Genomic DNA, 25,370 nt, shown 5'->3' on the forward strand with positions numbered 1-25,370 from the left:
GTCCGATGCGTGCGATCCGTCCGATCCATCCGATGCGTGCGATCCATCCGATACGTGCGATCCGTCCGAAACGTATGATCCGACCGATCCGTGCTATCCGACCGATGCGTGGGATGCGGACCTGTGGACCTTTAATAAGATTTTGTATTGAGATAGATTAGCTAGATGAAGATTTGAAAGATCGGTAGGTTATAAATATAATGGTGCCTTCGTTAAGTTACCTATTTCCTAGGTCTTAGGTCATTAGTACCTCCTGAGGATCCTCCTTTTCTTAGGAAACTTTACTCTCAAAACGAGTAGAAATAACAAGACAAAAATTAATAACTCAAGGTTTTTATTTAACTAAGAAACAATAAATAATAATAATCAAACAATAATTAAATAATAATTACACAAATTATAATATCCTTACTCGAGGTAAGCAGAGCTCTTACAAATATAATAGGTATTTTTGTGCAAAATTAAATCTTTAGAGTATAAAAGTATGAAGCATCTACAATCTGTAACAAAAAGGGGGTATACATATCAATTGCACGGTTTCTAGATAACATAACAAACGATACGGGAAGGGCTTTTTAAACTCATGTTTTCATGGTACCAAATTATGAATTTTTCAAATTGACAGAAGAAATGTTTCGTAATATTAGCGAGTGATCCCTGTAGTGTTGTGACACGTTTGTATGAATTGAAATCAAGAACCATGCGACACCAAGTATTTGGTACTAGTTTTAAGCTGAAACTTTGTTTAGAGATTCTATTCAACCTGTATTCATCAGGGCTTTTTGATGTATATGGGTATTTTGTTACACGCTGTATAGAGATAAACTAGTACCTGTACCATGAGTTTGAAGCAATAGTATTTGTCGATAGTCACTAGCAACCCCGACGGCTCTTTTTTTACATTTGAAGGGTCGACGTTTGGCCGCTATCTCGCCTGATGGTAAGTAATGATGCGGCCTACGATGGAGCACGTCTGCCCATAAGCAACCTATTCACTCGGGCTTTGAAGACACCCATGTTATAGCCATCAGGAAACACAGACTCCGGCAAGGAGTTCCACTCCCTAGCAGTTCGCACAAGGAAGCTTGAAGCGAAGCGCTTCGTGCGAGTGGGTGGGATATCTACCATGAAACGGTGACGCCTCGCCGATTGTCTTGTGGTTCGATGATGGAAAGGACTAGGGGGAATCAAGTTGTGCAATTCCCCCGCACACTCTCCGAAATGTATCCGGTAAAAAACGGAAAGGCTTGCAATTTTGCGCCTGAAGTACCTAGCAATTGGCGTCCATTGTCTCTGCCTACCCCCATGGGAGACAGGCGTGAGCTTATGTACGTATGTATTTAAAAATGTAATTTTAAGAGGATATTAAATAAATACATTAATTAATTATGCTTCTTACTTTTACACTCATTTATTAGGAACCAAATGTCAATGTTTTTTATCTTTAGATATATTTTTTCATTTTATATAAACACGGTATTATCCCAGAATCTGCGCTATTACTGAGAATTTCACAAATGAGTCTCTGTACCCTTTGTATGAGTTTTGCTTTACGTTGAACGAAAACGAAACGAGACCGCGTTCGGCGCTCTGATTGGCCAGCGAATGAACTAACCAATCAGAACGCCGAACGCACTCTAGTTTCGATTTTAAACGTAAAGCAAAAAATAACTAAGGATACTGATCCGGGAATAGTACCTTGGATATCGTGAACGATAGTCGTGCTTGCAACAACTGGACCAATGTGGTATAGGTAATACATATTTAATTTAAATTATAATATTAAAATAGCCGCCAACCATATTTAAAAGGCTTAATTCTGGTCACCGATATTAAGGTAAACGTCCACAGGCCCGCATCGCACGCATTCCGTATGACGTCATCAGTACGCATCGCATGTAGGCATTGCCGATGATGCGGTCCGTACGATGCGGATCAGTGGACGCAGTTGTATGAGTTTCTATACAAGACAAACTAAAATCCGTTGCGTGCGATGCGTACGATGCGGGCCTGTGGACGCTTGCCTTTGGGCGTATCCCATTCATTAACATAATTTTATCGTTCTTTTAAAATGTATTTCTTTAAATTAATTCAATTTAACACATAGTAATGAGTTTCCTAACTAATATTTTATAAATGCGAAAGTTTATTACTCAATCATGTCAAAACGACTGAAGGGATCGAGATGAAATTTGGAACAGGGGTAGATTATGATCTGGAATATAACATAGGATACTTTTTATCCGCGCACATTACGCTACGACCAATAGGAGCTAAGCAGCATTACTACATGTTAAAGAAAATATTTGGCACTCAAAGAGCCGATTAAATATTTTGATATTTTTTGTCAAAATCCTATGTTTAAAAATTCATCACCAATTATTTAAAATACTACGTTTAGTATAAAAATGCACATGTTCTTTTCGATTCTATATAATTCATACATAATATATTATGTTTATACCTTTTTAAAACTATTGTGAGTTAAAAGTATTTAAAAATGAATTTTTGGTTGTATCAAAATAATTGATTTCGTCGATCCATGTGATAAAAGCTAAAGAAGTATGTAAGGAGCGTAGTAGGTGGCGCTCTGTAGTTTCTGTATATCACTGTACAATCGACAAAATCAAGTATTTTTCAAGAAATATAATGAGCATTATATAATATATACAATTCATATGTAAATATAAGTGTTTTACCTTAAAAACTTTTGCACCACTTATGTTATAAGTCCCATGTAATAGGGGGGTGAGTCTATTGCCATATACAATTCCAGACTATGTGATATTTTTTTATAAAACGTTGGCCCACATTAGGATTTTCTCCTGTGTCGTGGGTGCGTTTACAAACATACAAGTTCACATACACATGACACCCAGACCCGGAACAACAATTGTGGATCACACAAACAGTTGCTCCGTGCGGGCAAGGTTAAAAAAAAATAGTATGTCTTATGAAAGTTATAATAAAAACAGATAGGTTTATAGTCCAGAATAACATATAGGGTACTTTTTATGACAGTAACGCGGGCAAAGCCTTGGTAGAAGCTATAAATACGCTTTAGTTTTTAAGATAAAACACTTATTTCAACATAATTTGTCTTTTAAATAGAATTTACCTTCAATTTAATAAAGAAATGAATAACTAACATCAATAAAAACTCCTAAGGACATTAGCAAACACTCATAAATGTTAATACGTTGAAATAAATCCTTGTTGACTGGACATCTACACTACATGAGCTGCTGTTTACATGTGAACATTAGCTCATGACGATACCTAAGTACGTGTGTCGCCTGGACAGTCAACCTCGCTACATCCTTGTTGACTGGACATCTACACTACATGAGCTGCTGTTTACATGTGAACATTAGCTCATGACGATACCTAAGTACGTGTGTCGCCTGGACAGTCAACCTCGCTACATCCTTGTTGACTGGACATCTACACTACATGAGCTGCTGTTTACATGTGAACATTAGCTCATGACGATACCTAAGTACGTGTGTCGCCTGGACAGTCAACCTCGCTACATCCTTGTTGACTGGATCAATCGAAAACTTTTTTTATTTTATTTTAAAAATTCTATATATTACAATGCTACTATATTGTATACTGATTTTCTACGAACTAAAATAAGGCTCTAACATTACATTGAACAAATCAAATTCTTACAAAAAAACATAACATTGCATTTAGTTTTTTTTGATATTTTTTTCACCATTTATGTTATAAGTCCCATGTAATAGGGGGTGAGTCGTATTACCTACTGAATGAAGTAAAAATCACGATTTACTCACGTAAATTAATAGAAAAAAGCTCTACTAGTTTCGAGTCACAGAGGGACTCTTCATCATAAGCAGCATGAGCTTTGACGTTCAAAAGTGCCTTCCTGGTCTATTTGAAATAAATAATTTTGACTTTGACTTTGACTTTGCAGCGTGCGCAGACGCTGCGACGTCGCGTAGCCTACTCGAAACTAGTAGAGCTTTTCTCCATTAATGTAAGTGAGTAAACCGTGATTTTTAGTTAATTCAGTATGTCTCACGATAGATTTTATAAAAAGATCTATTTTTCGAGTAATACTTCGAGCACTCTTCTGTATTTTTATCGATACAAAATGCATAAAAATGTATCGGAAATTCGATACTTAATAAGTTAATATAGAAATTCTGATAGTCATATCGTCACGCCTTTTATCCCCGAAGGGGTAGGCAGAGGTGCACATTACGGCACGTAATGACGCTATACAATGTACACACACTTTTCACCATTTGTGTTATAAGTCCCATGTAATAGGGGTGAGCCTATTGCCATATACTGGGCACAATTCCATTTCCGGAAAAAAATCCGATACATCTTTAAAAACATTTTACACATATATTTGTTTAGTTTATAAGCCATTTAGCATAATTAAGTAGTTTCCATTCAAGAATTGGAAATTCGAGTCGCACCATACTCGGTATCGAAATTTCGATACATGTTCAGAAAATATGTCATTTTATAATTGTAATATAATTGATTGGTTCAATGTGATGTTACCAATGTGTGGTTTACTACATGATGTTGCATTGCGCCGCGTCTGGCACGGCCGGGGAAGCGAACCCCTGCGGGGGGCCCATGTCCCCTACTAGCTCAGTGGGGGGCTGGCCTAGGTCTTGCATCTGTTGAAGAATGATTTGAAGTCCATTAATACACTTTTTTTAAGGGGGGGGGGGGATCACCCAAGGACTTCTCTCGCCAGGGCGAAGCAAGAGGGAGTGTCAGACTCTTACTGACTAAAAACCACCCCGTTCCTACTCTTGCCTGTCGAGCCAGAGCCCCGGTAAACCCGCTATGTAGTCCGCAGCTCCGGAAACCTGCTCCCTAAGTGTAATAAGTATGGGAGAGCCATGCTTCATCATGACTGGACCGGCTCGACCGTAGTGATACCACGGCCGAGCAGAAAACCGACGTGAAACAACGCTTGCGTTGTGTTTTGCGGTGTGAGTGAGGACTTTTCAATCCCCGATTCCCCAACAACCCTTAAATTCCTAACCCCCAATAGGCCGGTAACGCACTTGTAACGCCTCTAGTGTTTCAAGTGTCCAAGTGCGGCGGCGATTGCTTACCATCAGGTGATACGTCTGCTCGTTTACCGGCTTATACCATAAAAAGATATACTTATGCCCGAATACTCAAACGCTACTCAATTTTAAGACGCTCTCAAATGTAGTTCTGTCACTATCAATCTATAATATAAAAATAAGTCGGGTTTTCCTTCCTGACGCTATAACTCCAGAACGCACGAACCGATTTCCACGGTTTTGCATTCGTTGGAAAGGTCTCGGGCTCCGTGAGGTTTATAGAAAAGAAAATTCAGGAAATATTTCAAGACAAAATCAGGAATACTGGGAAACTCAGTTGTGGCGAAACGGAGTTCGCCAGGTTTGCTAGTTCTTTATAAAATGACAGAGATAGCACGATATTTAAGTACAACTTAAAATTGAATAGCGTTTGAGTATTCCGGTGTTAGACTTACTTTCTGCATCAGATCGAGTACGACTTCGAACCTCTTCCTCTTGATGTCGTCAGGGTCTGACTCTTGCTCCGGCTCCAGCTCAGCACACACCTGTTCCATTAGCTTCTGCTGCTTCTCAAACCTGGAAGTGGGATGAGGATTGATTAATATCTTATACTATACTAGCTACTTCCGAGCTGTTTCACCCGCTCTGCTTGGCTCCTATTGGTCATAGCGTGATGTTTTATAGCCTATAGCCTTCCTCGATAAATGCACTACCCAGAACAAAAAGAATAATTCAAATCGGACCAGTAGTACCGGAGATTAGCGCGTTCAAACAAACGAACTCTCCAGCTTTATAATATTATAGTATAGATAGGTAACGCAACGCAACTCAACGTCACGCTTATTATTATCACCGATGGGGTAGACAGAGGTGCACATTACGGCACGTAATACCGCTATACAATGTACACATACTTTTCACCATTTGTGTTATAAGTCCCATGTAATAGGGGGTGAGCCTATTGCCATATACTGGGCACAATTACAGACTCCGTGCTACTACCGAGAAATTATATTACTATCTTTCCTAAGAATTACAACCCGAGTCTTTTCAAGGTCAGAGTGAATAAGTACTTTCTAAGACTGTGTGCTCCATCTTCGGCCACATCTTCGCTTCGCCGTCCTGGCAGTAAGCGGGTTGGTGGCCAAACGCAGACTTATCAATGTTAAAAAAAAAGTTTTCGAAAATCCGAAAAAAGCCCAGTAATACTTTGCCCAATTTTTTTTTAAACGTTGCCCCACATTAGGTTTTCCTCCCGTGTCGTGGGTGCGTTTACAAACATACAAGTTCACATACACATCACACCCAGACCCGAAAAAACAATTTGTGGATCACACAAAGAGTTGCTCCGTGCGAGAATCGAAACCGCTACACGTTGCACGGCAGCCAGTTGCCTAGCCACCGCACCAACCGTGCAGTCGAATAATACCAGTAATATAAAATACTAGCTACTTCCGGGCGGTTTCACCCGCTCTGCTTGGCTCCTATCAGTCATAGCGTGATGTTTTATAGCCTATAGCCTTCCTCGATAAATGCGCTATTCAATACAAAAAGAATTATTCAAATCGGACCAGTAGTTCCGGAGATTAGCGCGGTCAGACAAACAAACAATCAAACAAACTCTTCAGCTTTTTAAACTGACATGGTCACTAACACTATAATTAGAACTTATGACGAGGATGGAGGATGGGTTTCAACTGTCGAGGGCTTGGAATCCAGTGGTCCAACTGTGTAAAACCCGCAAAAGTGCCAAGAAAGAAAAAAGTTCGCGAGCGGACACAGTGAGTTTTGTGTGTCGAGAGTTAAACCGAGATACAAGTGACAATGGTAGTGGTGTTAGTGACGTCAGCAAGAAACGAACGAGAAAGCGGGTAGACCGATTTGTCTGCTCGTGAACACCCACCCGCATTTACTCCAGTTAATCCGTGATCATGGCGCTTGCAACAGTGCCGAAATATCGGAAACTCACCAAATTCAATAAACATGGTAAATATCCCGTCATAAGTTCTAATTAAACTCTTCAGCTTTATAGTATTAGTATAGATAACAGTAATATAAACTACCTCACCTCTCATATTCACTCTGTTCGATCTTGCCCTTGTTGTCAGCGAGCCACGCGGGGTACTTGTCCACCAGGTCCTTCAGGGAGGGATACAGCACCTCCTTGGAGAGGAGGGACTGCATCATGCCTTGCATGAACGGCACGAACATGTTGCCTTCTTGCTGGAATGGGGAAAATAATACATACTTATATTGTAGTGACACATGACAAGTGACAGATGACAGAAGTCGCACGTAGACTATCGACGTTCAAATCGACGGATTATGTCATAAAAATCCTACATCGCACATGTGAAGTTTACATGCGAATAAACACTAATAGAAAATCCCAACGAACTACAGTTGGGCAGAAAGTCCGCCAGGCATTATCACTTCGCCTGGTCGGAGGATACTCCTTTTCTTAGGAAACTTTAATGTAAGCGTCCACAGGACCGCATCGCACGCATCGGACAGACCGCATCAAACGGATGAATTTTTCAGACTGCGTCCACTACATATATCGACAGCGATCGGATTGCCGACGCGAGTTTCAGCAATCGAATTGCCGATACCACTTTCACTCGGATTTTTGGCATCGGCATTCCGTATGATGTCATCGGTACGCATCGCATATGGGCATTGCCGATGATACGGTCCGTACGATGCGGATCAGTGGACGCAATTGTATGAGTTTCTATACAAGACAAACTAAAATCCGTTGCGTGCGATGCGTACAATGCGAAAATGGCATCCAATGTACTATGTATCAATATAAATATTCTACACACATACCTGGCCTTCACCGAGAGTGATGTTGTTAAACATACTGGCTAAGTCTTGGTCGTTGAACGGAGTATTCAGTGTTTCGGAATTCGTGTTCAAGTTCTTCAGAGTCTGTGATATCGCTGCTGATACCTGTAACGATATGGAATAACATCACGACTATAGCACTTGTAAAAGGGTCTTCGAAAGCATGAGTTTGAAATATGGCAAGTATTAATGTAACTGTGTGAAGTGTGGGAGAGCCATGCTTCGGCACGAATGGGCCGGCTCGACCGGAGTGATACCACGGCCGAGCAGAAAACCGACGTGAAACAACGCTTGCGTTGTGTGAGGTTGCCCAATCTTCCCAATCCCCGATTCCCCAACAACCCTTAATTTCCAACCCCCAAAAGGCCGGCAACGCACTTGTAACGCCTCTGGTGTTTCAAGTGTCCATGGGCGGTGACGATTGCTTACCATCAGTTGATCCGTCTGCTCGTTTACCGGCTTATAGCATAAAAAAAACTTCTTCCGAGCTATATGTACTTTCTAAGATTATTTAGACACCACTGATAAACGGTGAAGGAAAACATCGTGAGGAAACCTGGGCTTATAATTTCTAATTATAAGTTTGATATCGCCAACCCGCATTGAGTAAACGTGGTGATTAATGTTCAAACCTTCTCCGTGTGAGAAGAGGCCTTTGGTCAGCAGTGGCCACCAAAAGGCTGTTGATAATGTTGTGACTTGAAATTAGCAAAGCTTTCCTCAGTTTACGTGAGTTTTTTTATAGTATAAGCCGGTAAACGAGCAGTAGGATCACCTTATGGTAAGCAATAGCCGCCGCCCATGGACACCCGAAACACCAGAGGCGTTATAAGTGGGTTGCTGGCCTTTTGGGGGTTAGGAATTTAAAGGTTGTTGGGGAATTCGGGATTAAAAGATTGGGAAGAGGGTAATTGAACCTCCGGTAACCTCATTTACAACACAACGCAAGCGTTGTTATAGGCTGTTGCCACTTAAAGGTTGATGATGTGATGTGGTGATGTTTGCTTACCTCATCTATATTCCCTTGGACTTCAGGGTCTACTGCCGCTACGGAAGGCACTCCAGCCTCCTCAGGAGCACCTTCAGGTTTTAGCACATGAGCTGCTGCCTCTGAAAACCAGATATTGATCATTATATAGGGTGACTGGTAATTAGTGAACGATATTTAAACACGTGATTGTACTCATGATTACAAACAACTTTCCCAAAGAAACTTTTTTTGTATACTCATTAGTTTTATTTTTATCACAATAACAAAGTAAAGTGAGTATAGTTCCAAAATAAGTGTGGAAGAGCCATGCTTCGGCACGAATGGGCCGGCTCGACCGGAGTGATACCACGGCCTCACAGAAAACCGACGAGAAACAACGCTTGCGTTGTGTGAGGTTACCGGAGACCCAATTACCCACCCTTCCCAATCCCCGATTCCCCAACAACCCTTAAATTCCTTACGCACGCAAAGGCCGGCAACGCACTTGTAACGCGTCTGGTGTTGCGGGTGTCCATGAGCGGTGAGGACTGTTCATCATCAGGTAATCCGTCTGCTCGTTTACCGGCTTATACTATCATAAAAACTACCGAAACTGCTAGTTCGAATTGAATAATTATTTTTATGTTGGATAGACCATTTATCGTGGAAAGTTATAGGCTATAAAACACCACGTTACGATTAATAGGAGCCGAGCAGCGAGTGAAACTGCGCGCATGTAGCTAGTATATTAAAAAAGTTACAGCCATACCTGCCATTTTTGTGAACGTCTGTGCAATCTGCTCCTGTGTTATTTGGTCCTCTGTAAAAAAAATAAAAAAAATACATCATACATATGATTTAAATGAAACTACAAGTAGTACACTCTACGTATCGTACTGGGACACGCATCAGAATTCAGAATGGTAGAGGGCGATCTATCTAACGTTTGTTCGACTTCATTACGTTAAAGTGGTGTAAAATCTGGTCGCGTTTCGTTTCGTTCCGGGTTCGATTCCCGAGTCAGGCAAAGTACTACTGGCCATTTTTCGGTTTTTCGAAAATTTCTCCTTAGTAGGTCGGAGTCTGGAATTGTGCCCAGTATATGGCGATAGGCTCACCACCTATTATTACATGGGACTTACAACACAAATGGTGGAAACTGGGTGTACATTGTATAGCGGCATTACGTGCCGTAATGTGTACCTCTGCCTACCCCTTCGGAGATAAAAAGGAGAGACGTTGTAATAAAAAAGAAGAAGTATATAAATAAAGTATATACTAATATTATAAAACTGTAGAGTTTGTTTGTTTGATTGTAAGTTTGTTTGTTTGTTTGAACGCGTTAATCTCCGGAACTACTGGTCGGATTTGAATAATTCTTTTTGTGTTGAATAGTGCATTTATCGAGGAAGGCTATAGGCTATAAAACATCACGCTATGACCAATAACTAGCAGCCAAGCAGAGCGGGTGTAACCGCGCGGAAGTAGCTAGTAAAGTATATTTTCGTACCAGGCACGCCACTGAAACTGCTGAGTATAGCCGACATGTTGCTCTCGAACTGTGCCGCAGCCTCTTTGATGAACTCCTCGCTCCACATGTTGGAGGGCACCTCGCCGGAGCCCTCCGCCGCAGCGCCCGCCTGCTTCTTCGTCATGTCTTGGAGAGCACCTGGAAACAATGTTACTTGGTGTTAATATCAGCACCTGCATGTAGCGTTGTCATCCTTAATCTTCAGGGACGTAGCATTCCCCATATAAATATGTTTTTGGGGAGGGCCCCTTTCTTTTCCTTTTTTTAGGGGGAAAATCTATACTAATATTATAAAGCTGAAGAGTTTGTTTGTTTGTTTGTTTGAACGCGCTAATCTCAGGAACTACTGGTCTGATTTGAATAATTATTTTTGTGTTGGATAGCGCAATTATCGAGGAAGGTTATAATAGACTATAAATCATCACGCTACGATCAATAGGAACCGAGCAGAGCGGGTGAAACCGCGTGGAAGTAGCTAGTAATCCTATACCTTTACACAGTTGGCACAGTACGGCATCCCGCGGTGTGCCGTGGCATCGTGGTATCAAAATAAAGTAACATAAATCTAAATTCATTGAAATAAGGTTCAAAATAACTTAATTTGTATTAAAATCCTTAGCCGTGCCATGCCGTGCCGTGCCGGCAGTGGGCCCTTACGCGAAGAAGAAGGAATTGATTAATGAACTTTTGTAATTTTTAAAATGAAAAAAAAATTGGGAAGTTTTAATTTTTTGCCCGTGTCTTAGAGACCCCATATAATTAAAACGGCAAAACAAGCGCTGTTTTTGTTACGCCCCTGTTTATTAGTAAGGATCTACATTCTATATACAATACACTATCTTCAATTCACTATCTATAAATTATCTTTCTTTGTTTGTTTGAATCCGCTAATCTTCGAAACTAGTGATTCAAATGGAATAATTCTTTTTGTGTTGCGTAGTGCATTTATTGAGGAAGGCTATAGGCTATATAACATCACGCTACGATTAATAGGACCCAAGCAGAACGGGTAAAACCGCGCTAGAGTTGCTATTTCAATATAATTATGCATGGAAAGCAGGTGGGAGGTATTTTCTAATAAATCAGGTGTATCCGTTACGGTAAATCTGATTAATTGAAAATTATTAATAATTTTACATAATTATTAATAATAACCACACGTTTTGGTAAATGTGAATAATCGATCGGAATTTATTACGTAGTAATTATTAATAATTCACGACATATATTGGTGAAAGTAATAAAAACCCAATGTTTCTTGTCCATGGACAAGAAACATTTAAGACGTCGAGTAGACGTTTTGGTAACAACTTAATGTTATTTAGTCTAGTCGTATAAACGTCATAAGGACGTTTACTCGACGGCATTTGGGCCCATTTTATATAACTTAAGGCGCTAAGAGTTTCGTATAGCAGTCATATAAAACACCTAATTAGTCGCATAGTAGTCATATACGCGTCGGCGATTTGACTACATGTCGTGTAGTGGTAGCTGGTGCGACGTGTATTCGACTTAATGTCACAAATATGATTTTTATATGATGTAATCGGTATGTAATGGTCGTTTAAAGATTATATTAAGAACGAATATTATAAAATATTATTTTAATGGAGTAGTGTTTTTGACAGCGGTATTTATTTTGTTTTTTTTTCTTGTTATTTGAGGTGATAAAACCATTCCATCAGTTGTAAACCATTGGGCAATCAAGTTTACTGATTAATGTGAAGTTAGTTTTTAACAAATTTTTAATGCGCCTTCAAAATTTTAATGTTATCACATATTTTTATGAATAATTTACTATGTGACTGCGTTATATGACAACTATATAACTTCCCGACCAATAAGCTGCGAGTTCATTGTAAATAAATATTATAAATTTGATTTAAAAATGGTGGAAGTGGGATACAAGGTTATTATAAACCTTTAACATGACTATTAATTATATAGCAGTCGTATTATCATGTTTGTGATACTTTAGGACGTATAGAGGTCGTTCTTAAGACTAATATTCGACTTATATGTGATGGTTACTAATACTACGTTTAAACAACAATTATCCGTATAGCAGTCGTGTAAAAGGTAATTATATGACAAAATTGTCAGTATTTCGACGTTTATACTACGAAAACGTTTACACGACGAAACAGTTGTGTATGTAAGTTATAAAGATGTCGTCGTAGACACTATTATACGATGATTGTATAAAAAAGTCGTAATAACGTCTATATGACATTATAATACGACCAAAAATGTATATGACTATTCGGTCAGATAAGGCACCAGTAAACGACAAAGAGTTATAAAAACTACTGTAAAATAACTTTAATACGACTCAAAGTTATATAAATGTTTGATTATATGACAAAAATGTTTGCTGGGCAGCAGGTATTTATTTATAATATTAAACACAGTCTTACAATTATATTAAGTAGGGATGATGCCTGATCCGTAGCTGCGGACTACTTAGCGGGTTTACCGGAGCTCCGGCTCGAAAAGCGAAGTAGGAACGGGGTGGTTTTGAGTCAGTAAAAGAGACCTCCCTCTTGCCTCGCCCAACGTGGGAGAAGTCATTGGATGATTTTCCCCCTCAAAACACATTGGCACATTTATAACAAAATTAACAATAAAAATCTTTTAAAGATTACATCTACCATCAAACTTATGCAAGAAAGTCTTCCGTGGAACATAAAATTGTAATAAAAATAAAATTAAACAATTATTGTTTCATTAACAAAATCAACATGAATCCTTAAAGCAATCATCGACAATCATATTTGGTTTGCCTGTAAATCTTCCGTAGCACCTATAAATGCAACAAATTAAAATTTTAAAAGTATTATCATAGAATTCAACAAATATTTGTTATGCAAGTAAAATATATTGCCGTTTAAATTGAAATAAAAATGGCCACTTATTGCATTTATCACTACTGGGGTAAAATTATTAATAATAACCGACAAATGTGATTAATTTATCACATTTACCTCGAGTTTCGGTAATTATTAATAATAGTAGATAATTATTAATAATTTTCAATTATTCACTCTTACCGTAACATATCCATTTTCCTTCAAGACCATTATCAGTCATAATCAGGCTAGCCGTTCTCGAGTTTTTGCGAGACTGATGAACAGCAATAGATTTTTATTTAATTATGAAATTTTAATAGCTATTTAATAACACTTTTATTCACAAATGACACTAAATAATTAACTTAGTGACCTCTAAATAAACAAATAAATATATTGATTAACAATATATGCATCTATTCAAATGTAAATTACGCACAAACGTAGGAATGGTAGAACGGTCCAAAGGTCATATAACAAATCAATGTTAACATAACGTCAAGTTGTTATATTAAACAACATTATATGTTTTTAACATAACATCACATTAATATTTTATTTTTTCAAGGTGAGAACAGACTGTTGTAGAGGCCCGAAGGCTAATGAGGGTGCTGATTTGAAAGCGACTAATAGCAAAGTACGAATGTGACTTTTTCTGAGTTATACATAGTTATTCTTTCTAAGATTATTTAGACACCACTGACTAAAGTGGTAAGTAAACTAAGTGGCCACTGCTGAGCAAAGGCCTCTTCTCACGCGGAGAAGGTTTGAACATTAATCACCACACTTGCTCAATGCGGGTTGACGATTTCTAACTTATAATTAGAAATTATAAGCTCGGGATTTGTCATGATGTTAAATATTACTAATATTATAAATGAGAAGATTTGTAAGTCTGTTTGTATGTTTATTACTCAATCACATCAAAACGGCTGAAGGGATTAGGATGATATTTGGTACAAGTGCAGGTAAATTTGGTAGTATGGTCTGGAATAAAACATAGGACATTTTTTATCAATCTGGACCACGGGTGAAGTCACTGGCAGAAGCTAGTATAACATAATTACAGTGTTATTAGTCTCAAATCACATGATGAAAGTGTAAATATAGAATATAAAATTAAGATGTTTTTTTCAGAATTTTAGCAAAACCATGCCCATTTTTCAATTCAATAAATTATAACATCAATTGGACTTAAATTATGCTACTTAAAGTAGCGAAAATACGTATAAAAACTACCTTAGTTACTAAGGAAATATATTTTTTTCTAGCATTCTTAAAATAGGCAATCATGTCGACAATTTCATCAGTATAAAATTCCTAATTGCGTATTTATTAAGGCCTAGTAGTTAGAAGAACGTGTAAAACGCATACTTAATGCTCCGTATCGTCCTTGAAAGCAATTAATACTATATTATTTACATTCTAATAAGAAACCCAGGTTATGATTGTGTAATACGACCGTGATTATAATTATACGAAAATAAACCAACTTACTTTCAAGTAAATCGTCCAATTCCGGGTCGACATTAGATTTGTCAACTTCCTTGTTATCCGACATGTTTAATTTGTTAATTAAAGGATTATTTACAATTAAAATATCACGTTATTTTATATATTTTTGTGACAGCACTGTCAAGTCTAACTGTCATGCGTTTTAGGAATTGCTTTTCTTTGATGAATGAATGGAGCGCATGACAGGAAGGTTGCAGTGTTGCTATTTGTTGAAAACAAAATTACCGATTGATATTAAACAGAAAAGTAGATTTCCCTTATTACTCTTTCATTATACTATACTTATTACTCTTTCATTATAGAGAAAAACTACCTACTGAATCCGCTTAATTTTGAAAATGATAAAGATTAACTTTAAATGGTTGCAACATTTGCTTAGTTTGAAATTGAATGATACCTACTATTTGAAATGTAATGGTTAGACTTAACTGTTGTTTTTTATTTAGATATACACGTGACTACGTTTAAAGATCTAGGTAATATCCAGTTAATCCAGTATAAACTACTGATCTTTGCATTTGTGTAAGTTCGTACAAAGCGAGACTAAAATAAACTTGTACTCTTTGTCTAGCCGTGTGTACTTAAACATATTGTTCTAATGTTATTCTTAAGTGCACTAAAATGTTAATTTAATATTAGGACAAGTTAAAATAAAAGACGCCATTTTTGTTGAAAATCATAATATTTTACCACTTATATTCGAAAAATTTTAACGTTAGCAACATTAAATTTATGAATGAAGGTCAGGTGACTTTACGTTTCGTTATTGATCAGAGTTATTTTCCAGTTTAAATATTTTATTAATTAAAATAATTTATAAAGAGGAAATTATTGATCTATGATTACTGATATAGCGACATAACAAGTTACAACTTACTTTAAAATAACATGAAGAGAAAATATATCTATAAGTAGAGCTCATACATTATGTCGCAGGGAAATAACAAAATTGGATTTCACGAAATCCCGGCAGTTTTTTTTACCAAATTGGGGGTAAACAAGCAGACGGATCACCTGATGGTAAGCGATCAGCGCCGCCCATGGACACACGGAACGCCAAAGGAATATTGTTAGGAGTTGTCGAATATTTTTTTATAATATTTTCTCACCAGGAGTAATTATTGAAATAACTAAAAAACAATAATACTGTAAATAATATATAGAGTAGAAGTAGGTAATTTGTAAAATAAAAGTAGTTCAGCTGTGGACATCTTCAGGCTGATGATGAAAAACTGGTTCTTAGATGAGCAATCCACGCTCTTGGGTCTTTTAGCTTTTAACCTTATGATGATGAGGATAAAATTGGATGGGTCGCAGATCTAACCAAATATGTCAAGGTGACCCAAGTTATATGTTAAGTTTTCACAAGGCAATTAGGTACCTAGATACTTCGACTAAGGGTTTTTCATTGGCAGGTTGAAGGTACTTAAATATCTCGATGAAATATGGTGCTGATCGCTTACCATTAGGTGATCCGTCTGCTTGTTTGCCTCCTATTCCATAAAAAATCTGTATCTGAGAGATTTTCTTTAAAAATGTCATCCAAATAAATAATTTTTATTTTAATTTTATTTTAGTTTTTAGTTAGTTTTTATAACTTTTTAAGTTGTAAACAATTAAGCCATAGTTATTATTTAGGCGAATCTTTATGACGCCTATAGGGCGGCGAAAAAGGAACTCAAAATTGCCATTGTGCGGGCCAAGGCCGAGGCCCGCAAGCAGCAGCTTGCTGCACTGAATCGGGACCCGTGGGGACGCCCATACCTCGCTGTCCGGGGTAAGCTTCGCCCTTGGGCGCCTCCATTAACCCAGAGTTTGCGGCCTGAGCTATTGCAAAATATTGTGAGTGCCCTTTTTCCGGCAGGAGAAGCTCACATACCACCACCTATGGCTCCGCCGTCGGCACCCATCGTGAGAGATGTCGAAATACCCGAGGTTACCCAGGTCGAACTAAGAACGGCAGTGCTTCGACTCAAGGCCAAAAATACCGCCCCTGGGCCTGACGGAATTCCTGGTCGGGCATGGGTTCTGGCAATGGAGGCACTCGGGCCTCGACTGCGAAGTCTAATGAGCGCATGCCTGGAACAGGGACGGTTTCCACAGCAATGGAAATCTGGAAAGTTGGTTCTGATCAGGAAAGCAGGACGCCCGGCTGATTCTCCGTCTGCCTATCGGCCCATCGTACTGCTGGACGAGGTAGGCAAGTTGTTCGAGCGAATCATCACTGACCGCCTCGTCAAACACCTGTCATCAGAAGGGCCAGATTTGGCAGACAACCAGTTTGGATTCCGTCAAGGGCGCTCGACTGTGGATGCCATTATGCAAGTGAAGACCTTAGCGAATGAAGCTGTGTCCCGTGGGTGAGGTGGTCTTGGCGGTGTCTTTAGACATCGCTAATGCATTTAACACCTTGCCCTGGAACTGTATCAAGGAGGCACTCCGGTATCATGGAGTGCCTACCTACCTGCGCTGCACAGTCGAGGCCTACCTATCGGAGAGGGCAATAATCTACCCGGGTGCTCAAACATGGGGTCGGCGAGAGGTATCGACCGGTGTTCCACAGGGATCGGTCCTGGGACCGCTCCTGTGGAACATCGGGTATGACTGGGTACTTCGTGGTGCTCTTCTGCACGGCGTTGTAGTTACCTGCTATGCGGACGATACACTGGTAACAGCACGCGGAAAGAGTTACCGTGAAGCTGCGCTACTGGCGACGGCAGGTGTTGCGCAAGTCGTGTCAAGGATCCGGCGTCTGGGGCTGGAGGTGGCTCTTAATAAATCCGAGGCCATTTGCTTCCATGGGGCTCGGCGGGGTCCACCGGCAGGTTCACACATTGTGGTTGGAGGGGTTCATATCGCAGTCAATTCGACTATGAAATACCTTGGTCTGGTCCTCGACAGTCGTTGGAGCTTCGGACCCCACCTCCGGCAACTGGTTCCCAAATTGAGGGGAGCAGCAGCGGCGCTTTCGCGGTTGCTTCCCAATTTGGGGAATCCCAATACATCTTGCCGGTGGCTATACATGGGGATCGTGCGGTCAATGGCCCTCTACGGGTCACCAGTTTGGGCGGATGGACTGACGGCGCCCAATATCGCTTTACTGCGAAGTTCGCAGCGCGCGATGGCCATCAGAGTGATAAGGGGTTACCGCACGATCTCTTTCGAGGCTGCAAGCCTCTTAGCTGGATCCCCACCCTGGGACTTGGAAGCAAAGGCTCTCGCATCACTATATAGGTGGCGCGGGGAGCTGGCTGCCCGGGGCGAGCGATACCCACCTCGAGTTCTTGAGGCACGAAGGACTGAACTCCGTCGTGACACAATAACGGAGTGGAAAACACGACTTGCGCAACCTAGTGCAGGGCACGCCATTATAGCGGCAGTAAGTCCCGTCATGGAGGCGTGGATCGGCAGAGGGCATGGTGTCCTAACCTTCCGGTTAACACAGGTACTTTCCGGACATGGCTGCTTTGGAAAGTACTTGTGTCGCATAGGCCGGGAGCAGACATCGGTGTGTCATCACTGTGATGGTGGTTTGGAGGATACGGCGCGGCATACGCTCGAAGAATGTTCTGCATGGGCAGAGCCGCGCCGTGAACTCATTGCAGTACTCGGCGGTAGAGACCTCTCACTGTCGACTGTTATACAAGCTATGGTTGACAGTGAGAGTGCATGGGACGGAGTCGCTTCCTTCTGTGAACAAGTCATGTTGACAAAGGAAGCGGCTGAAAGGGAGAGGGAATCAATATCTCTTCCCGCCCGCCGTAGACGCGCCGATCGTCAGCGCCGTGAGGCGGCAGCCGATCTACAACCTCCATAAAAGAGGCCTGCGACTGACTGGGGGAGTCAGACGTCCGCTGTATAGGCGAGAGTAGGCGTTAGCGTAGTGTTCCACGCGCGCTACTCGAGGAAGGGAAGCAGCCTCCCAGGGCCGCTAACGTGGCGGGACCTGCCGCAAACGTAGCGGTAGGTCGAAGCCTGCCGGGTGCGGTGAATCCGCGAGGGCAGCCCGGATCACGGCCACAGGCAGTGGAGGAACACCGCGGTGGTTTTAGCCGGTAAGAGTCCGGCACACCCCCCGTCGTCCCCACGGCGTGGGAAGTCCATGAGGATTTCCATCGCGTTAAAAAAAAAAAAATTTAATAAATTTAGCTACCTTCGTGAAAATAATAATAAAAAATAAATAAATAATCCAACTTGAGTCTACACGTTTAAAGAAATCAATAATTTTACGCAATCCATAATTCCATAACCTTGCTACAACATAAACATATACAAACTATTGGCTTCACGAAAAAAGTATTTGGCACATAATCTATATAAAAAAAACGAAATAAAATCGAACGAGAAAATTATGAAGACAAAAATAACTGTTGATCCATGGACAAGAAAATAAAGAAATATGGTGATGTTGTATAAAAAGAATTTTTTTCGTAAAAAATACAAAACATAAAAAAATCGTATAAAGGTAAGTTGAATAATGTTATTTTATTTATACTAGCAAACCCGGCGAACTCCGTTTCGCCACCGATGATTTTCCCTGTTTTCCTTCTTTTTTTTTAAATTTTCCTGAATTTTCTTTGCTATAAACCTTACGGAGCTCGAGACCTTTCCAACGAAAGCAAAACCGTGGAAATCGGTTCGTGCGTTCTGGAGTTATAGCGTCAGGAAGGAAAACTCGACTTATTTTTATATAATAGATTATTTTTGGCCGTGGTCATCCTACTGCAGCGCAAAGGCCTCCCATCCCTCCTTCCACTCCTCGCTGTGCAGAGCTTTCTGCGGCCATTCCTTATCGTAGGTGTCAAGTTCGTCCCGCCATCGCCTTCTAGGCCTACCGCGACCTCTGTTGACGTGAAAAATGTGTTAATTAAAAATTTCGTAGAAATATTTATAAGAAACTAGCAAACCCGGCGAACTCCGTTTCGCTACTAATGATTTTCCCTGTTTTCCTGATTTTCTCTTGATTTTTTCCTGAATTTTCTTTGCTATAAACCTCACGGAACCCGAGACCTTTCCAACGAATGCAAAACCGTGGAAATCGGTTCGTGCGTTCTGGAGTTATAGCGTCAGGAAGGAAAACTCGACTTATTTTTATATAATAGATTAATAACAATACCGTCTAGTGGTTGATTAATTAGTCGTAAATTAATGTTACTTTTTAATTTTTTTTTGTAAATCACAAATTTTTGGTTTATCTGCATTAAATAGGTCCAAGTATGTACTTATCGATCGATTTCAAAACTTCTTCGACCGGAGTGATACCACGGCCTCACAGAAAACTGACGTGAAACGACGCTTGCGTTGTGTGAGGTTACCGGAGGCCACATAACCCTCCTTCCCATTTTTCCAATCCTCGATTTCCCAACAACCCTTAAATTCCTAACCCTGAAAAGGCCGGCAACGCATTTGTAACGCCTCTGGTGTTTCGGGTGTCCATGAGCGGCAGCGATTTCTCACATGAGGTGATCCGTTTGCCCGTTTACCGGCTTATACCATAAAAAAATTATGGTGATGGCGATATTCATATGAAGGCCTCTCCCTTAGTCCTCCACGTAGAATGACAAGCCGCCACCTGCATCCACCGGCTCCCCGCCACTCTAACGATGTCGTCGGTCCACCTAGTGGGAGGTCTGCCCATTATTGATATTATAATAGATATCCACATCTTGCGTTGCAAATTCACAATATGTATGTATCCGTGTATCCTTTTGTTCACAGATTATAAAAATCAAGGAAAATACAGATAATTCAATAAGAAGGATAGATGTCGCTTTAAGAATATACAGTTGGAAGTTAATCCAGTGTGTTGGTCCAATCTATGTGAACCATGAGTACTAACAAGAAAAAGTAAGAAACATAATTTTTATATTTAACAGGATGGCACTTGGCCACCATCTCGCCTGGTGGTAAGCAATGATGTTTTTGACGATGGAGACCTTCCTAAGAGCAACCAACATAGACTTCGGCAATACTCTTTTTTTATTCTCTAAGGGGTGCACGTTGCGGCGCGTCCCTTTCCGCGCGCGCCGCAAAGAGCCAACAGACCACCACAGATGGGGCCCAGTAGAGCTGATAGGTAGTCCGGAGCTGCGGACTACCTAGCGGGTTTACCGGGGCTCTGGTTGGGTGGTTTTTAGTCAGTAAGAGTCTGACACTCCCTCTCGCCTCGCCCAAGGCGAGAGAGATGATTTTTGCCGCTCAAAAAAAGGGTACACGTTACAGTATTTAAATTTTTAGGGAAATATTCTGACGCATCAGAGTATCAGACTCTTTTTTTTTTAGCTTTTATGGGTTTGCTTTTGGGCACCAACTCGCTTTCTGCCAGGACAGCGAAGCGAAGATGTGGCCTAGGATGGAGTACACAGACTTAATAAGTACCTATTTACTCTGACCTTAAAAAGACCCGGGTCGTATTTGTCAGGAAAAATATAAGCCGGCAGATTGTTCCATTCCCTGGCTGCATGGATTAAGAACATACTTACTGACTAAACACCACTCTGTACGTTCTTCTGCTTCGAGCCAGAGCTCCGGTAACCCGTTAAATTGTCCGCAGCACATAAAATATGTAATATGAAATTTTAAGGTACGCGTCCACAGGCCCGCATTGTACGCATCGCACGTAACAGATTTTATAGTTTGTCTTGTATAGAAACTCATACAACTGCGTCCACTGATCCGCATCGTACGGACCGCATCATCGACAATGCCTACATGCGATGCGTACTGATGACGTCATACGGAATACGTGCCATACATATAGCCAACCAGTGGACTGCCAGGCATCCAGTGAAACTGTATATTACAGAATATATTTTTATCTACTTACTACCCTTCCACTTTCAGAACCCGAACAGCGAGCGGGGATGGACCCGCAGGTAAAAAGAAGGACAAACATGAAAAAGATCTGAAGGAAAAAGGTAAAAAAATATATTATTAAAAAATATAGGCAAAATTAAAACTACCTTTAACCGACGAGCATGCATGAAAAGACTGATGACTGTTGATGGAGCGAAAAAGGTGTGTAAGGGCTACGCTACGTGTGTAGCAATTGGCATTCCATTGTCTTTGCCTATCCCCATGGGAGATAGGCGTGACCGTATAAGATACTTATATATACTGATACTTAGATGAAACGAATCAAACTTTAGTAGTGTCATTTCTACGTATAAAATGTATGCTATGCTTGAGGCTGCCTGAGGCATGAATATCATGAGGTGACGATTGTTCCTCGTCAAACAGTTACGTGAGTAAGCCGATAACCTAACAATTGTTTCTGTTCTTTCTAGGGACCAAATCTTCGAACCTAGATGCCTATTCGAGAGTGATGTCAGATCGAGGTGAGTACCAATCATTTACGTGCCCCCGGGTGCTAGGTACCCAGCGGCAAGAGTGTGTAAGATGCTTTTATCAGGTCGACCTGTAACGAACTATGTAATAAAATCTAAGAATCTGAATTACACACACTTGTAATTGTTGTATCATCATGAAACTTGGCAGTTGTATGTAGATTAAATGACAATACAATATTATGGTACCATCGAGCTGGTCTGATGATGGAATTGGAAGGTGGCTGATGGAACCTTAGACCTTGCCTACTAGTATAAGGTGACTGGTAATTAGTGACCGATATTTAAACACGTGATTGTATTCATGATTGCAAACATCTTTCCCAAAGAAGCTTTGTTTGTATATTCATTAGTTATATTTTTATCACAATAACAAAACAACAAAATTTTCGCGCGCCCGTGCTTTCGCATGAACAGCTGTTAGCAGCGAGGGGCCCGCGCCCGCGTTATCGGAGACTAGTAGGTAGGTATTCTGGAATATTGCGCGCGCGTGCCATTGAAATTTTGTTGTTTTGTTATTGTAATAAAGATAAAAACAAATGAGTAAACAAAAAAGTTTCTTTGGGAAAGTTGTTTGTAATCATGAGTACAATCACGTGTTTAAATATCGTTCACTAATTACCAGTCACCTTACATAATGGCCATTTTTAGGGTTCCGTAGCCAAATGGCAAAAAACGGAACCCTTATAGATTCGTCATGTCTGTCTGTCTGTCTGCCCGTCCGTCCGTCCGTCCATAAACGGCTGTGACATACGGACGTATGTCACAGCCGTTTATTTCTGAAACTGTTGGGCCTACATAGTTGAAACTTTGTAGAATGGTGTATTTCAATAACCGCATATATAACTTTGTCGTTCATACAAACACTATGTAAAACCAAGTTATTTTACAACTTTTGTATTATGTCATCTACTTGCTGCTACGGAACCCTTCATGGGCGAGTCCGACTCGCACTTGGCCGGTTTTTCCTGATAACGATGGCATTATGATCAGAAACATGTTGTAGGTTTTTATTTTTAACTATGAATTTGTCACAAATGTTAATATTTTTTTCATTTATAGAGGGTAAAAACAAAGTCGAAGCATCGAAATCAAGGATGGCCAAAGAAGAGCCCCCGCCAGTTTCGGAGATAGAGATTGTGAACACACCGTCTCAGATTGCTAGGCAGTAAGTATCCGAGGAGAGCTCTACTAGTTTCAGATCACAACGGGACTCAAGAGCAGCGTGCGCGGTTACGTCGCGTAGCAAATCTATAATAATTAGTGAACGATATTTAAACACGTGATTGTACTCATGATTACGAACAACTTTCCCAAAGAAACGTTTTTGTATACTCATTAGTTATATTTTTATCACACTCATTTTTTTTTTCTTTTTAAAGCGTTAGGCAGAGACATCATTCAGTTTAACGGTTCAACGTCATTCAGTTTAACGGTTCAAAGACCACTTTTAACCATTTATATTAAAAATCTTATTATAATAAGATTTTAAAATCCATATTAAATTCATTCTTCTCGAATAGCGATGCAGAGCTCCGAGCAATACGTAGGAAACAACGCTTCAAACGTCGCTGGCCGGAGGTCACCAAGGTGATATTCAAGACTAAACCCTGGCATCCACCTCCACCACCTCAAAAACCACCTCCAGTGGTAAGTAGACCACCAGCTGGTCTGTAAACACCAGCTCATGTAGTGTAGATGTCCAGTCAACAAGGATGTAGCGAGGTTGACTGTCCAGGCGACACACGTACTTAGGTATCGTCATGAGCTAATGTTCACATGTAAACAGCAGCTCATGTAGTGTAGATGTCCAGTCAACAAGGATGTAGCGAGGTTGACTGTCCAGGCGACACACGTACTTAGGTATCGTCATGAGCTAATGTTCACATGTAAACAGCAGCTCATGTAGTGTAGATGTCCAGTCAACAAGGATGTAGCAAGGTTGACTGTCCAGGCGACACACGTACTTAGGTATCGTCATGAGCTAATGTTCACATGTAAACAGCAGCTCATGTAGTGTAGATGTCCAGTCAACAAGGATGTAGCGAGGTTGACTGTCCAGGCGACACACGTACTTAGGTATCGTCATGAGCTAACGCTCACATGTAAACAGCAGCTCATGTAGTGTAGACCCCTGAGTGATCTTCTTGATTCTAGGTGATAGAACGTCCTGATTTCCTCACTCGTACCTGGGTACCGCCTTATGCGAGGAGAAGGCGGCCCAGAGCCAAGTTGCTGAGGATACCACCAGAGCAAGTCACACAGCCGTTGCCTTTAGCACCTTCCAAGTTGAGAAAGGTTAGTTCCAAGATCATGATTATCAATTAAATAAGTGTTTGTTAATGCTCTGTCGTAAGAGAAGAATATATTATTAGTCTCCAGCTCTTCTCTTTCCTTGAGTGTTGTCTCTTAGGCGACGGCCTACGTGAGTGATCTAGTAGCGAAGTGAACGCAATCGGTTGGCTTGATATTTTCGCGCGAACTGGATGCGGCCGTCACGTTTGATTTGCAGTCCTATTGCAGTCGTGTCAACTGCATTCAAACTGCCCTAGAACTGCAATTTGCAGTTGGATTGCAGTTGTTATGCAGTCCGTCTGTCTAGAGCCTTACTGATGTGCTATCTACTCCTGCTTCCAGATCTGGCACAACTTCAGCCAGGTGGACAAGAACAAGATGATATTACAGGGACGGCTCGGATGCAACTCCAAGAAGTACTCTTCAACTCATTGTGGTTAGTCGTTTAGGTCTTATTATCCAGTTCAAGTCTTGCTAGCTTGGAGACTTTTTGGTCTCTAGATTGCGCAATTTTTTTGTGGAACACGCCAGTAATCGAGCAGATGTATCACCTGATGGTAAGCAATCGCTGCCACCCATGTACACTTGAAACACCAGAGATGTTACAAGTGTGTTACCCGCCTTTTGGGAGTTAGGAATTTGAGGATTGTTGGAGAATCGGGGATTGGGAAGATTGGGAAGGGGGGAATTGGGCCTCCGGTAACCTCATTCACACAACGCAAGCGTTGTTTTACGCCGGTTTTCTGTGGGGCCGTGGTATCACTCCTTTCGAGCCGTCCCATTCGTATGGAAGCATGGCTCTCCCACACTTAAAGCAAGTAAAGCAAATGTAGCACAAGAAGTTTTTTGTCCAATTACTGTAGCTATCAAATATTAAACATCCAGTGGTGTGACGCTAGTTAATTCTCTATTAAGGTAAGCGTCCACAGGATTGCCGATACCACTTTC

General features: G+C 40.6%; 3 protein-coding genes across 4 annotated transcripts in view; 1 reads left to right on the top strand and 2 right to left on the bottom strand.

The window, feature by feature from the left end:
* The window catches only part of LOC118280547 (fatty acyl-CoA reductase wat-like), a 138,828-nt gene that overhangs the window by 22,327 nt on the left and 91,131 nt on the right, over positions 1 to 25,370 (bottom strand). The gene's annotated exons all lie outside the window — the stretch shown is intronic.
* Positions 318 to 14,953, bottom strand: LOC118280299 (peroxisomal biogenesis factor 19-like). Of its 2 annotated transcripts, XR_007706647.1 has the most exons (9): positions 14,764 to 14,953; positions 10,397 to 10,555; positions 9,656 to 9,706; positions 8,926 to 9,026; positions 7,899 to 8,021; positions 7,135 to 7,289; positions 5,522 to 5,642; positions 3,496 to 4,664; positions 318 to 3,279 (listed from the first exon to the last, which is right to left on the bottom strand). XR_007706647.1 is itself a non-coding variant. In XM_050702214.1 (8 exons), exons 1-8 carry the CDS (start codon positions 14,825 to 14,827, stop codon positions 4,557 to 4,559), a joined length of 882 nt encoding a protein of 293 aa, XP_050558171.1. In that variant the 5' UTR covers positions 14,828 to 14,953; the 3' UTR covers positions 318 to 4,556. The 2 variants fall into 2 exon arrangements, 1 of the variants encoding a protein (XP_050558171.1); XM_050702214.1 differs by having other exon boundaries at positions 318 to 4,664.
* Positions 19,083 to 25,370, top strand: part of LOC118280191 (uncharacterized) — a 65,488-nt gene continuing 59,200 nt past the window's right edge. Inside the window, 8 exon segments of the mRNA XM_050702217.1 lie at positions 19,083 to 19,246; positions 20,500 to 20,628; positions 21,625 to 21,698; positions 22,068 to 22,118; positions 23,190 to 23,295; positions 23,651 to 23,777; positions 24,285 to 24,425; positions 24,765 to 24,858. Coding sequence (XP_050558174.1) covers positions 20,609 to 20,628; positions 21,625 to 21,698; positions 22,068 to 22,118; positions 23,190 to 23,295; positions 23,651 to 23,777; positions 24,285 to 24,425; positions 24,765 to 24,858 — 613 coding nt within the window. The 5' untranslated portion in view covers positions 19,083 to 19,246; positions 20,500 to 20,608.

The sequence above is a fragment of the Spodoptera frugiperda genome, chromosome 21 (assembly GCF_023101765.2).
Source record: "Spodoptera frugiperda isolate SF20-4 chromosome 21, AGI-APGP_CSIRO_Sfru_2.0, whole genome shotgun sequence".
In the NCBI taxonomy this organism is placed as follows: domain Eukaryota; kingdom Metazoa; phylum Arthropoda; class Insecta; order Lepidoptera; family Noctuidae; genus Spodoptera; species Spodoptera frugiperda.